Source organism: Heliangelus exortis, chromosome 1 (genome assembly GCF_036169615.1).
Source record: "Heliangelus exortis chromosome 1, bHelExo1.hap1, whole genome shotgun sequence".
Classification (NCBI taxonomy): domain Eukaryota; kingdom Metazoa; phylum Chordata; class Aves; order Apodiformes; family Trochilidae; genus Heliangelus; species Heliangelus exortis.
Window position 1 is genome coordinate 105,393,556 of NC_092422.1, and position 16,078 is coordinate 105,409,633.

The 16,078-nt window shown below is 39.2% G+C and overlaps 1 protein-coding gene across 2 annotated transcripts in view; it reads right to left on the reverse strand.

The window, feature by feature from the left end:
- Nucleotides 1-4,662: 4,662 nt before the first annotated feature.
- Nucleotides 4,663-16,078, reverse strand: part of EPHA6 (EPH receptor A6) — a 445,064-nt gene continuing 433,648 nt past the window's right edge. For both annotated transcript variants that reach the window (XM_071756858.1, XM_071756850.1), the window contains 3 exons: nucleotides 10,556-10,749; nucleotides 8,142-8,291; nucleotides 4,663-5,247 (listed from right to left, as the gene is read on the reverse strand). In XM_071756858.1, the coding sequence (XP_071612959.1) occupies nucleotides 5,133-5,247; nucleotides 8,142-8,291; nucleotides 10,556-10,749 (459 nt within the window). In that variant the 3' untranslated portion in view covers nucleotides 4,663-5,132. The remainder of the gene's footprint in view (nucleotides 5,248-8,141; nucleotides 8,292-10,555; nucleotides 10,750-16,078) is intronic.

The window sequence follows — 16,078 nt, forward strand, 5'->3', positions numbered from 1 at the left end:
TGTAGCACTCATGGATGAGTAGTGTGTACTACTAAATACAGTATACAATGCTTGAAGATATTTGTGAGCTGCAAATGCATGGAACTGTCTTACGCAACTCGTGTTTTTTGTTAAAGCTCCTTAGCACAACACGGGCAGTTCTTCCTTCTGCACCTTATAGTAGGCTTTAGGGATTTTTTTTTTTCTTTTCTTTTCAGTGCTGATTCAGTCGTCTCTTCAGCAGATTTCAAGATCGTGTTAGCTCAGCTCCCTGCACCTTTCCCTCACTCTCAAAAGTAATAATAGTACCATTACAAAAGGAAAACAAGTCTTTGCCATTTATTCAGGAAAGATCAATTACAGTTGGCAGATGGGTATTCCTGGAAGAAAACTGTTTGAAGAGCACTATATTCTGTTAATCATGTGCAAAGTAAGCAAAGAAACTATTTTTAACACTTTTCCTAGAAACTTGATGGAAGACATACTTTTCATTATGACTCTGACTTTTGTTACTCTAAATGATACATAGGACTGTGTTAGAAGCGAGTCCTCTTCACTCTCTGTGGGACATATTCCAAGAGGACAGACAGCCCATGATGGGGCAGTCTGTGTTCATAGGAGAAATTTGCAGCTGCCAGAATGTGTCCCATAGAACCACTCCATCATGCCTCAGTTTGCAATGTAGTCAGCTGAAATTCAGCAATTGGTCTTCAATACAAGTTAAAGTATTGTTTTATGCTGCTTCACCTTGGTGGTTGTCATGGTCCCATAGGGTCATTCTAACAGAAATTGCTGCAGTTCATACTCTCTTACTAGGCATCCCCACAGTCCCAGCTATTCCACGCAGTTAATCTCCTCTGCATTTGAAACAAGGGTATCTGTACTTCACTTATGACCCATTTTTGGATCCTGTATGAATCTGCATTGAAAAAGAAATTAATGGAGCTCAGTATTAGGCTCATCATTAAAAAAAAAAAAAAAATGGAAAAGGGATAGTCAGTCTTAAACTACAGAAAAATCACACTATGAGTTCCATGCCAGACTAATCTAGCTGGTACCTCATATCATTTTGGGCACAGAATACTTTGTCCAGAGCAACTATTATCTGAAATTAGTGTTGCATGTGCTATTTGCAATTAGATTGCCTTATGCTGAAAAGCCTTGGCCAGTGTGTTAAAGCATAGCACGTGTCTAAGCTTTCACTGGACACTGAATTTAGGTTCATGGGAAATGAAAAGGGTAACTTTTGCCTAAGAAAATTTTACATAGCTTAGTTCTCTTCCTTTCACCTCATGGAGTCTCACTCCTCGGTAATTCCAGTGTGCAAACTTCTCATGAGCAAAATCTACTCAACTTTCTGCTACTTGTTTAGTTTTAACACCAGCATTATGGACAGTCTTTTTCGCAGGTTCAGCAGAAGGACTGAACACCATCAATGCATGAGATTCATCTGACCAAACACAGATGTCTGGATGCAAGCCAGTCATTTTGATCTCTGAATGCAGAGAGACAGGTGTTTCTTTAACCAAATTAATCTATCCCAGAAGTAAATAATTAAATTTGTCAGATGACTCACATCCTATTCAAGGGCCCACTTTTCATTTATTAAAAGGGGGTCTCAGATGACTAGCTCAAAATCAGACTGCCAAAATCAGGGGAGAAGAATTCCTTCCAGGGCTCAGATTGACAAGTGGAGATAACTTGAGTAGGGATAACAGATAAGGTTTCTGCGTTATATGGCCACCCCACCTGGCTGCATGGACATCCAAGTTGCTTGTCAGTCAGTTCCAGAAGCACTGTGGTTGCACCTGAGGGCCAGCTGGGGCAGCGTACTTGTTGGCAAAGACACAGTAACCTCCTCCTGCTCAGTGTTCAAGGCCCTCACTTGAGCTATGTTTTGGAGGCTTAAGTGATACACAAGTAATGGCAATAATTCATGGATGGATGCTATCCTAGATTAGTGACAGTCAGGTCTGTGAGAAAAAAATTGATTTTCTTTTTTTTTTGGCTCGCACATCATGCACACTTTTTTTTGTTTGTGTGTGAACTTCCAATAAATACTTTTAGTCAAGAAGCCCTCTGCAATGTGGGCCAGATTCTCAAAAACAGCCTACTATATATCTGCTTAAATTTGCTACTGAAGAAAGTATCCCTGTAACAAAGAAAGTTATTTGAATTTCATATATGCGCTTGTGGCCTGTACAGAACTAAACTTCCATTTGATACATAACAACTATGGGTTTTTTGGTTGTTTTTAAATTAAAAAATCAGGGTTAAAAACCCCAGCCCACAAGAATAGGCTTAAAATCAGACCAAGAACAAATAAAATATTTCCAAAATGGGAAAATGTAAATTTGATCAAGGTAATTATTATTAAAATGTCATATTGTACCACAACAGCAACAACAAATGAAGCCATATAAACCCACAAATTATCGGTTTACATGTTTTAAAAGAAATTTCCTCATTCAAAAGAATCCCTTGTTCTTTACTTTCTGGTTACCCAAACTCTTGTTTTTATAAAAAATATCTGGATAATAGATGTTTTAATATTGTTGTATTTTTTCTATTTAAAATATATTTTCAGTAGCATCATAAATATGGAAAATAATATCCATGAAGTATATCCCGCTTGTGGGCATGTAACACACCACTCCATTCACACTACAAGAAATGAATAAATGTGCAAAGGAGAATTTAAAAGTGCACATGCATGGTTTGGATTAGTTACAAGTAATTTTGAAACCCCATTAACAAATAAACTCATACCCTCTCGGTAATATATTCAATTGTGACAGAGGCTCCTTCCTTAGATGACGTATCGTTGGCCATGGAAGCAGTAACAGGCAAAATGCATAACAGAATGACAAAGAAAAGAATCAACTTTTAAATCATTCTGTAATTACAGTATTATTAAAAAGGCTACAGGTAAGTATGATTTTCTTTTCATAAGAAAACCTCTACCAAAAAATTATTCTGATATGGAACTTGGGCAGAATTTTTCAAGTGGCAGTGACAAAAAGAACAAATGCTTTTTGCCCACTGAAAGCCTGTGCTTCTGTGAAATGTACATCCTTGTACAGCCTTACTGAGTTCAGTTGAATTACTTACACTGGAAAAATTACCTTTGTAGCTAGAACAGGACTGGTACTGCCTATCTTTAAACAAACTCATCAAATTGGCATTGAAGAACATCAGTGAATCTGATTCTTTAGAAAATTTGTTCCTCAGTTAAATCTGTTTTTTAACGAAAGAAAGGAAAATTTACTTATTTCACTGCTGTTATCCCACTTAAATTAATGCCCTTATTCCAGCATAAAGTGAATCACAACAGTGAATCAGGCCTAGTGTGTCTTACTCTGCTGAACTAGCTAGAGCATCATCTTCTCTGAGTTACCATCTGTTTTTCCTTCTTAACCACCAGTACACAATAGCAGCCTTTCCCAAGAGTTAGGAAATACATTTTGATGTACAAGCTGTAAATTAAGCAGTAAATATAGTTATGATTAAAGTAGTTAGTTCATTCTGATATACACATATATTACAGTAATTACCCAAATGCAAGTTTTAATGGAAGAGCTGTAATGCTTGAGTATATGGGAATGCTAAGTAACTCAAAAACATCCTCAGAACTATGTATAAATCATGAAAAGCATCTGCACCCAGTTTATGTGGGACATGCAGGTGACACCTACAGCATGCAGACACGCGCTCGTGCCCTTGTTCCCAGTAGCACATATCCCATGCAAAAGTCTGGAAATGTAGCCCAGCACCCCCGTGTAAATTGTCTGAATAAAACATGAGAGCTGTATGTCTTAGAGAGGTAAAAACATTGTGTTAGGCCTTTGCAGCCATTTTCTTGCATGTAAATATGGCTATTGAAGAGTACCAAAGGTAATTGGAAGTCTTTGATGTTGTTCAGATACCTGTACTAAATGAAGATCTAGCCCGTAGTAACTAGAGCTCCATTTCAGCAGAGTCTGCTTTTTACTTCTAAAAGCAGTTAGAAGTAGACTCAAGGCAACATATTATTACACTGCTTTCCTATATCTCCTTTTCTGCCTTTGTACAAGATAACAGAATACCACAGAGTGTAACTTCCAGCATTAGTTGGTGGTTGTACCACTGCCCTCAACTGGAGGATGGTATGGCTGGCCTGCTCCCATGGGAATAAGCACATCATCCCATTGATGGCTGGCCCTCTAAGGTCTACTACCACTGGTGGAAATTATGCTTAGTTCAAGCAGCTGAGGCCTGCATTTTTGGAACAGAAAGCCTTCTGAAGTCTACATGGCCATGAAATACCTGACAACCATGTTTTACACGTGGTTATGGAAACATTACAATTAGTTTTCTAGTGAATATTTGCCACATAGTAGAAGCAAATGCTGAGTATTAAAAACAAACAAGCAAATCAAAAAGAAGGTCTAGGGTGATGCAGAATCCCAGGAATGAGCAAGTTTTCCAACCTAATCTTAAACTGAAAGCATAAAAAGTGTCAAGTGCTAAAATAAGTTAAAACCAAGGACCTTAAGATTTCAGACAGATTTCTCTTCCCAATTATTCACACCTTAAAACCATAAAATAATCAGTATTTCCTTGAAACAATAATAATGTTTTGAGGCACTGGCTTGCCAGCATTCAACCTATTATAAAGTAACATAACAGACCCATACACTTGGATTTAGTTAAGAGATAAAATAAATATTCTTGTCAAACTTCTTGATTGCACATTTGGTATTGGAAGTTACATGGTCACAGAACATGAAAGAAGTCAAATACTTTTTGATCTACCAGCAAACTCTAAATACATCAATAAAGAAGCCACACCAGGCCAAATAGATTACTACTTTCAAGTGAGTTCATAAAAGTTTCCCAAATACTGTTATACAAAGTTACACATCCATGCTGAGTTATTCATCAATGTGTAGGAAGAGTCTTGCAGTAGGCCAGGATTTTATTGGCAGATAACTGGCGGAGGAGCTATGCAGTGCTATTAAAAATTCCAGTTTGGAAGCATAAACATAGAAGTACTTTTATATTTTGAACAGGAGACTGCATTTCTCGAAGTTGGGAAGAGCAGAAGGGAAGAATGGGTATCTTTTTCCATTTTAGAAATGTTGAGGCACAAAACACAGTTGCTTCTAGTACTTTCATACATGAAATCCTTTCTCCTGTATGTGCATCATGTGTAACCGCAAAGTCTGTAAACTGCTGACTATTCGTCTCTGGTGTCCAATGAGTACAACTCCAATTCTTCTAACGTCACTGCAAGATAAAAAGTTTTATCTTGGATGCAAGCATAGGAAAGCCTCGTGCACACAAAAGACTATAAATATCTGATGAACTGGTTCTGCTTCAGGACAGTCTACTTTCCTGTTTGGGACGTACAGGAATGCTGCAAGCCTTGAAGTTTTCTGCACCTGTCAATTCCAAATTCATTTGAAGACAGCCATTTAATTTAAAAAAATAAAAAATAATCTTGTGGTTAGTGGTCTGGTATCTGTTGTGATACAAATGGTAATTTTTTCCAAATCTCAATGAAGAGCCTAAGATGTGGGTTCTAATTGTCCATTTTTAGTAATGTGTTAGTAGCAGGTGTTTTCCACTTACACTTGCAAAGGAATAGAGCTGATAAATTCACTTTTGCAGTCCAGAGGCTGAAATAACAGAGACTCTGCTTCTGATGACTCAAGAAATGGTGGCAAGAGCTGTTCTAAAGATCAGAATAACAGTGAATCTTCCAGCTTGACCCTGATTTACCTCCCTGTTTCCCATCATTTCATCTAGACCTGCACCCCAGAGGGGGTAGGTCACCCACAGAGCCTCACTCTTTGGCAGGAAAGAAGTCAACAGCCTTTAGCATCCAGCACAATCCACTGCTTTTGTTGTACTCTAAATATCACCAACTGCAATATGCTGAGAAAGATCACAGGGGCAACAAGGGCAGGAAGCTTCAGGCATGCCTTGTCAATTGTGCAAATCCCATGCTGGGACATAGCATAGACATTGCCTGTTTAGATACCCCCAAATATTGTTTGTTGATACAGCTACTAAAGGAGCCTGTGGGATGAAGCATGACCTTTATGAATTTCAGATTTGCAGTTTAAGATGCCTGACTGTATTCTCCAGAGGAAGAACCACTGGGTAGCAGCAACTATTATGTACTTGGGCTTAACATCCACATGGGGGCTGATACACAACTTAAGAACTATGCAAAAATACTGAGCATCTGAGCAGCTAAAAAGAGACAGCTAAAAGAATTAACCTTAACAGTGGGGAGTAGTATTGGAAATGCAGGAAAAATGCACAGCACTTATCAAGGATGGCCTGATAAAACCAAGAAGGAAGGAAGCAAGCCTACAATAACAGGGATTATTTGAAAAAGGAAGGAATATTTCAAAAAGCTGAAGTGGTATCTAAAGGAAGGAAGTAGAAAGGATGATAACCTTAGGCAACTTATATGTAAAAGCACAGTAAGGCAGGCTAAAAAAAGAACTTGAGGAGCAATTGGAAAAAAGACACCTAACTGTAAAACTCATTATAAAGCTTTTTGCAAGCTCACTGGTGTACAAGATACTGGCCAGAGAGTCTACAGAGTTTAATGGTGATTTGGGTATAAAAGATCACTGAAAGACTGGCCAATGGCACATGATTAAACCAGTTATTTTAATTGATATTCGCTCTGGAAGAAATTGAAATGACTCCCATGCCAGAAGCTTAATGGACTGCTTGCCAGAGGATCTGTCTGAAGTGACTGCAGGAGAGGTTACAGGACAAGCAACAATCCATCTCTAGAACAAGACTATATTTGGTCAAGAGTTTTAAGAGTTCAAGGATGAAGTAGTGGAATTAGTAACAGGAATGTGAGAGAGGGAGGTTTCAGCTCTGCTCCTCTTGCTTAAGATTTCCTTGGTGCTGGAGACATGGAACGTGGTGCCAAGCAAAATAAGTTTCCAGGGGAGACCTGGGCAACTACAGGCCTGTGAGCCTGAAATCCTTACAAGGCATAATAGAAACTACAGTTCAGAATTATTGAGTACAGTACAGAATTAGTGAGTGCTTAGATAAATGACCTGCTCGAATCACTATGACTTTTGCAAAGGGAAGTCATATTTTATAATTCTTTTTTTTTCAAATGGAGGACTCAACATACATATGGATGAAGGCAATTGGATTTCCAAAAGCTTTGAAGATTCCTCATCAAAGCTTTATAAGGAAAATAAGGAGCTACAGCATAAGAAGGTCTTTGCATGACTAAGCCACTGGTTCAAAGACAGAAAATTAGAAATTGTCAGGTGTTCCAATGTACTCATTGATGGAAACCTACAAGAACCTACTCTGGGTTGATGTCAAACATTACTGTTCAACAAATCAGTAAATGGTCTGGAAAAAACAGGTGAACACAGAGATGAAAAATCAGTTGTTGAAACTAAATTGTTCAGGGCAGTAAGGGAAAGGGCTACCTATGAAGAATTTTAGAAGGATCTCATAAAACAAAGTGACTATGCCATACAGCAGCAGATGAAATTCAATGTAGGTGAACATAAAGTCATACACATGGAAGAAAACCAGTTGTAACTTCACATGTAAAATTACTAAGTCTTAATTGACCATTACAATTATTAATGCAGAGTGTATTCATCAAATAAAAGATTAGGAATTAATGGCAAGGGAATACATAACAAAATAGATCACATCATTATGACACTGTATTAGTTCATAGTTTGCCCAAACAGTTATATACTGGGTGCAATGTTTTCATTTAAAAAAATGATTGAAGGGAGGGCAGCAAGGTGTGGAACAACTTCCTCATTAGGACTGACATAGGCTTGACAATTTTTACAGCAAAGTAAAAAAAGACTTTTGCCAATTAGTTCAGTGGTCTAGACAAGACACAATTCTCCAAGAAACATTTAAGGATGTTCTCTGCTTGATCTTTGGCCATGTTTGGTGTGGTGACAAAATGAAACTGTCAGTTCTGGGTCTCTAACTCACATCTTTCTCCTGCATCATTTTGGTAAAAAACTATGCCTTTTATTAGCTTACGTATGAAAAGAAATGAAAGAGCTATTCTATACATCACAATAATTGTGTCACTGCAGCATCCAAAGAAATTCAGATTGATTAGTCACTGTAGGGATAAGAGATTACATACTTACTCAATACTCATTCTTGAAACCATATCCAAAGTTGTGAAACCTGCTGCCATGAAGTTATTTTTATACTGACCCATTTTTATGGAGTCCAGCCAGTCACTGACTGAAACAAACAAAGGATATTCTGGAACTTCACCAGGTGAATCTGGCATTCTGTTAAAACAAAATGCAAAGGTTAGTGAAGCAACACAAAATACTACACTCCAAATACTCTCATAGACTTTAATTTTTTGAAAAGGCAGAAGGCATGAGAGGGGAGCTTGCACAGAAAAAGTCAGATCTTAACTGCAGATCTCTCTAACCCATTGTCTAAAAGTTGAAAGTCATATCAGTCTGCCAAGTTGCACTGTTTAAACAATACTTTTTTTTTGTTAAAGCCCTGCAGCAGCTTTGTAACAAACCAAGGAATGGACCTCTCCCACTGCTCTTATTTTTGTTCCCACAGGGTGTTTCTTTACAGATCATAGGTGTTCAGGATGATAATAATTTGTAAATACAGCCGTCAAAATAGAGGACAAACAAAATATAATGAGATACAATGATTTTTACATTTGTCTACAAAAAAACCCACTCAAAAGGCTCCTCGTTGCTAATCATTATGCAATGGAAACACTTTGATTAATGTTCAAACCCAAAACTAGTGAAGGCACTAATTTAGACATATTTCTTAGAGTTCTTTAATCTAATAATAGCACAATTGATACAGAGAAAAGATTCCAGTTTTTCAGCATATATTTCTAGTCTTCTGTTGTGTATCACACTGGCAAGGGCTCACAACTTCCACTGACTTCATACATTTTGTGTAAAGAAACCATAGGAACATAGGAATATAGAAAAAGCACACTGCTGTTGAAAAGAGCTTCATGATAGTCCTTAGCAGAAAGATCAAATTTATTTAGAATGAAAATTCAAACAGCAAAAGTCAGCTAACATTAACTGCTGGAACATGACTTACATATAAGGTAGGAAGAAACATACCCTAGTATCTCAACATACAGAGTTTCAACCATACATATTTTAATGCATTTAACACAGTGATATTCATTCATGTTATCAAAATGATGGAGAAAGTGAAGGACAGGAGGACACTGTTGAGTCCAAACCTCAATTAAAGACCTACCAAGGTCTTTGCTAAACTGATTTCCTATATAATTATGCAATTCTATACAATAACTGCTGACCCTGTAAGTTAACAGTAACACAACAGTAATTCAGACTGACTGCATCAGGCATTTCCAAATGAGTGGAAAAACTTGCCCAAGCAGGGAAGAGCAGTAAGAGCCCTACTGCAAGAGAGAAAAAAAAAACAAAACAAAAAAACACAAAACAAAACAAAACAAAAAAACCACAAATATTTATATCTTGAAAAATGTTTAAAAATATGAATAGGTAAAAATACATTACTCCAATGGTAAATAAAGTGGCTCCTGTATAGGTAGCAAGTCGTGTATATTTACATGCACATACCCACAGAGGCCACTAACTTTAGTGCAATAATAAATGCAATAAGTCCCACTCATTTTTGGTAGATAAAATGTCTGTAGCCCCAACTCCAGGTTTTCCTAGTAAGCTCCTCATTCAGCCTTTCCCACAGCAAGATACAAACCTGTCATTGCCTTGTTTCTCAGTCCATCTCCAAACCATGTAAAAACCCCTCTTAACCCACTGAGGTTCTCAGCAAGACCCACTTAGACCTTGAGAACCCCTTATAAGCCCAGGGGAGACCTATGAAAGCACCTTTATCTTGAGGTGAATTTCAGATATTGAATTGAGTGAGGCCACCTGGGCCTTCACCACTTTCAGCTGATATCCAAAGGCAGCTTGGATCAATCAGCCTACAAAAACTCATTAATTCTTCCACCAAAATCTTGCTTCTCCTGTGGTTGCATTGAGTTCGCAAATATTATTAACATAAAAAACTTTGGGCAACACCATTAAGAATATGTTGTGGAATGGTAATAGCATAACCTCTTATTTAGTAACTCTTGCCATTTTTTTCTGGAGATAAACAAAGATTTAAGAAGTGAAGACACAACTACTTTCTGCAGGAAATGCTCCAAGCAGTTCAGAAATTGCTTGAGTACTGTCAGATGGAAAGACAGCCTGTTAAATAGAGAAAAAAAAAACATACAAAGAGAAAACAAGCACATAGGAGAAGCAGATTGACAGTGCACAGAGAACTCAAACAAAATAGAGAAAAATGCCTAATATAATCTGCATGACTTGAGAAAGTAAGTCTTTACACAAGTCTATTAGCTGTAAAGCAAACCTTAAAAGGGACTTAAAGTTATTTGAACCTTTCTAACTTTGTGAGTTCAGAACTTTGCAGCTCTTTCCCACCCCTACTTAATATCCTAAAACATCTAATTACAGCCTCTATGCATAATAATAAAACAAAAAGTACCAAAAAGTCTTACACAAGTATGTCCTCCACCAGGGTATGAAGGGCGCTTGGATTGCGGATCAGTTTGTCTAGGAAGCAGACAATGTCACTAAATTTTGGGCGGTGGTTCCTCTCCTTTTGCCAGCAGTGAAGCATTAGTTGATGAAGAGAAGCTGGGCATCCCATGGGAGCTGGAAGCCTGTAGCCTTCTTCAATAGACAGTATAACCTAAAAAAATACATTGCATATGATTACTGGGCATTGGAATTCAAAGTTAAAAGGACAGTGTAAAGTTGACAATTAAAAACCAGTGCTAACAATTAATAGCACAGCCAGCCTCGCTTTATGACTTGCTGGGGCTTCAGTCAGGGAATGGGGACTGGCAGGAATGTGGCCAGAGGAAATGTGAAGTATTTTGTGGGCATATGAAACACAGCAGGCACTTTCAGGCTCTCCAGGCATCCTACTGAAACAGCCAAGGAAGGAGGAGAAGAGGAAAGAACTGAACAGTGTCACTATCTTTTTTATGTGCCTGAAGATTGATGTCATATCAAATGGAGAAGAGTGCAAACTAGACCTCTTTTTGCCACTGCATACCAGGATGCTCTAATAGAATCATAGCATGTTAGGATGGAAGGGACCTCAAGGATCATCTGGTCCATCCTTCTTGTATTATTGGTCATATGAGATGTCTCAGCACCCCATTGAGGTGAGACTTTAAACTTTCCAAAGTAGGGGAATCCACCACTTCCCCTGGGAGACCATTCCAATGTCTGACTGTCCACATAGTGAAAAATTTTCCTCTTGTGTTCAGATGGAATCTCCCCAGGAGCAACTTGTATCCATTGTATCCTCATCTTGTCCATGTGACTCCTTGTGAACAGGGAGTCTCCATCTTCTTTGTAGTTGCCCTTTAAGTACTGGAATATTGCAATAAAGTCTCTCCTGAGCCTTCTCTTCTCAGGGCTGATCAGACCCAGTCTTCTCAGCCTCTCCTCATACAGCAGGTGCTCCAGTCCTCTGATCATCCTTGTGACTCTTCTCTGGATCCTCTCCAGCCTGTCGACATCCTTTTTGTAGGGGCCAAAACTGGATGCAACACTCCAGGTGTGGTCTGACAAGTGTTGAGTAGAGCAGGATGATGACTTCTTTGTCTCTGCTGGTGGTGATGCCCTTGTTGATGCAGCTCAGCATCCTGTTGGCTTTCTTTGCAGCTGCTGCACACTGTTTGCTCAAAAGCCCCAGGTCCCACGAAGCTGCTCTCTAGCCTAGTGGATCCCAGTCTGAGCTGCATTCCTGGATTCCCAGGTGCACTTATCTACATTGAACTGAATAAAGCTCCTATTATCCCAGTTAGCACAAACCACTTGCCCAGGCCATTCTGAGTCACTTTCTCCAGGAGGAGGCTGTGGGTACTGTATCAAAGGCCTTGGAAAAGCCCAGGTAGACAATGTCCATCACTTGTCCTGCATCAGCTGAGCAGGTTACTTTGTCATAGAAGGTAATCAGGTTGTTAGGTATGATTTGCCCCCAATAAATCCAAGTTGGCTTTTCCCAATCATGTTTTAACTGACCTGTGATAGTCCCCAGGAGGATTTGCTCCATGACTTTCCCAGGGACAGAAGTGAGAACCTGGAACCCTTCTTAATGATGAGGGTGACATTAGCCTTCCTCCAGTCTTCAGGGACATCTCCCAATCTTCACAACTTCTCAAAGATTATGGAGAGTGGCTTCAAAACAACGTTGGCCAGCTCTCTCAACACCCTGAGTTGGATGGCATCTGGACTCATTGCTTTGTACAGGTCAAGCTCCTGTAACAGCTGATACACCAACTCTTACTTCACTGATGGTGGGTCAGTGTCTGCTTCAGCTTGAACTTTTGTTCCTCTGTCCTGGGACCTAGCAGCACTGGTAAAGACAGAGGTGAAGGAGGTGTTGAGAACTGACGCCTTTTCAGCATTGTTGGCAACTAGGTCACCTCTCCTATTTCATAGTGGGACAATATTATTCTTCTGTTTCTCCTTGCTGTTAATATTTCTGAAGAATCCTTTCTTGAAGGGCTTGATGTCTCTGGCCAAATTTAGCTCAAGCTGAGCTTTGGCTTCCCTAAGTGCTTCTCTGCATACCCTGGTAATGGCCTTGTAATATTCAACTGGTAATGTTCCACATTTTAGCCTCTGGTAAATTTTGATTTTGGTTCTGATCAGACCCTGAAGCTCACAGTTGAGCCATGGGGGTCGCTTGCTCTCCTACTTCCCTGGCCTTTAGACTTTTTTTTTTTTAGTTTACCAACAAGTTTCAGTTAACTAGAAGAGTGTTCTTGAAAAACTCCCAGCACTCACTAGCTGCTTCACCCTCCATGGAAGCTTCCCTTCCAGCTGAGCTCTGAGTGAGCTATAGTTTGCTCTTGTTCTTGAACCTTTGTTCTTGAATTAACCTTCATGGTGCTCAGCAGTATCCCAAACTCCACTGTGTGAACACTGTGTTCACTGCAGCCAAGTCTGTCACTAACTGTAATGCTGCAGGCTTTCTTGGTTAGTAAGTCCAGCTGTGCCCCATTCCTGGTTGGCACATCCAACATTTGTGTGAGGGAGCAGTCTTCTACACATTCCAGGAATATGACCTATGTCAGGTGAGCTGCAGTGTTCTTCCAACAAATGTCTGGGTAGTTAAAGTCTCCCATAGGACCAGGTTTTGTTGACCTGAAGCTTGATCTGAGTATTGCTTCATTGGTGACATCTTAGTTTGGGGTTGGTAACAGATGCCTTCTGTAAGGTCACCCTTGGAGAAAACCCCTCTGATTTTGACCCAGAGACATTCAATAGGGCTACCACAATTACCATAGCTCACTTCTATATATTCAAGATTTTCCTTAACATAGAGCGTGACTCCTCCACCTCTTCTCCCCTGCCTGTCTTTACAGAGCAGCCTATAGCCTTCTATCACAATTCTCCAGTTGTGTGAAAAATCACATTTGATGAAAGTTGAAGGGATGCTTGGTTTTAGTAAGATTAAAATTTCATTAAGAAAAAACATTGCCTGAAAAGGACATGAGCAGCCCTGCGTGAATGGAGGTAGCAAAAGTAGGTAAGGTCCATTAAAAGCTATCTGGATTCATTCTGTGCAGGATTTAAAAAGCAAGAGGAAAGGTTACTGGGCTCTGCAATGACTGATAGTATTAGTAGAGATGATGATAGAAATGACAGTCAGAATTTCTTGTATATAGAAGAATGGAAAGATAATAAGTGGTTGATCAAAAATAAAGCTAGGAAAAAGACCAGCCCTAACACACACAGATAATACTTAACATACAAATCCAACCAGTGATATATGTTCTCCAAAGTGCAAATGACTGTACACAGTATAACACACTGCACTTACGAGAAACGTACCCGCTGCATTTATATCCACTCTGTTTTAAGGAGACATTCATCCTTTTCACACAGATATATGTACATGCTGCAGACATATTAATGCAGCTGGAAGGGGGTACATTAAACTGTTTACAGCAAATCAATGTTTTTTAGCACTAGGTGTAGCTTCAATATATTAAACATTATTATCCTGGAATATATCCTCATTGTCTTTTTGAATTTTGAATTAATGTTGTCTGCTCTGTTTAGGAATGCCTAATGCTTATTCTGCAAGCATTATGCAAATAAATAACCATAATGAAGCTACATCAGGGCCTTAGCTCCCCTTTATGGCATGGTAGTCAATGAAATAAGACTCTTATCTGGTGTATGATTTTTATAAAATGAGGTGACTTGGTCCTACAGCATATAGCCCTCTTGTATCCTGGCAAAAGGTGTATGAATGAAAAGCAAGGGGTTGCATGGCAGCAGGGAGTTGGATTAGCACGGGGTAAGTGTCAGAACCATTGGCAACAGCTCTGGGAAATACAGGCTAGTCCAAAGGCAGCATTACTTGCCACAGGGATCTCTGAATGTTATACAACTGTGATGGTCATCAGGTCCCGTATGTGCAGAAAAGGCTGGCCGTGTACATAGAGAGGTGAGATCTAGCAGCAAATGATATGTCAGCATGATAATCCTTCCACCTGCCTTTCTGGCTACTTCTTTGTCTCCCTGCAACTTACTTCAGTGGTCCAAAATCCAGGCTGCTGAAATGGCTGCTACAGGAAAAAAGCCCATCAGCTTGTCAAAGCAGTATTGCCTTCAAAGCCTTGCCTCCTAATGATGAATATGCCCCCCAGATTGCTCCTGTTACAGACTCAGGATGGGTGAAATTCAGCCCCCCATGCATGAAATTTTATTCACAAAACTGTCAGAACTCACGTATCTCAAGCAGCTGCTCCAAAGTGGCTTCATAAAACATTGGTACTTGTTACATTGTGGGGTACAGCTTAGTTGACACTCATTACTGAAGAGGCAATTTATAATGGCCCAGAAATGCAGATATCATAGTCTTTACATTTATCTGTAGCTGTTGCAAATGAGGAATTTCTGAAATGTATTTTGTTCTTAAGGCTAAGGGAAAGCTTCTCTACTTTTATGAGTCATATAGCACTTGCTCGAGGCAACAATAGAAAGCTGATGAGGCTTTTCTGAAATAAAATATTCAGAAAAAACTGAAAGCAACCACAATTTTCCAGATATTATATTTTCTTTGACATGTTTTATTTTACCGTATCTTTGGAAAGGAAGTTACAGTGCATTTTGTTTCTTCTCATTTTCAAAAGGAACATTTCATGAAGAGAAATGCCAGCTGGTACTAGGATAATTATAATTCTTTATTAATACCAGCACATGTAAAAAATAAACTACAAATATTGCCTCTTTACTATCCCTTGTGAAGCAAGTATTATTTTTAGAGTCTAAGAAGCAAGAGTAAAGATATCATAAGTGCCTAATACTGCAATGGGAATCAAATCTCAAAGGAGGAATTAGAGGTTTTTAGTTCTTTAATATTTATGTAAGCTCCCACTTTGCTACTTGCACAGCACCTCTTTCTGAACAGAGGAATTAATATCCTCATACCTGAAAGGAACGAAGTATTATATTTTATAATATGTAAAGATTATACATCTTTTAAGTGCCTTTTTCCTTGATGGTTTAAAGGGTGAGGAAGCAGCACATTCATCATGACAGGGTCTAAATATCTGTACCAACAAGAAGGACAGAGCAAGAGCTCTAGGAATAAGCAAAATGGCAAATCCATGTCCCACATATTTCAACCTGAAAGAATAGGAACATTAGCTTATTTTTCTATAGATATAAACTCCTGAGTCTGCTCACAAAGTCATAGAATCATAGAATTGGCTGGGTTGGAAAGGACCTCAGAGATCATCAAGTCCAACCCTTGATCCACTACCGCTGCAGTTACCAGACCATGGCACTGAGTGCCACATCCAGGCTCTTTTTAAATATCTCCAGGGATGGAGAATCCACCACTTCCCGGGGCAGCCCATTCCAGTGCTTGATCACCCCCTCTGTAAAGAAATTCTTTCTAATGTCCAACCTAAACCTCCCCCGGCACAACTTGAGACCGTGTCCTCTTGTCTTGCTGAGAGTTGCCTGGGAAAAGAGACCAACCC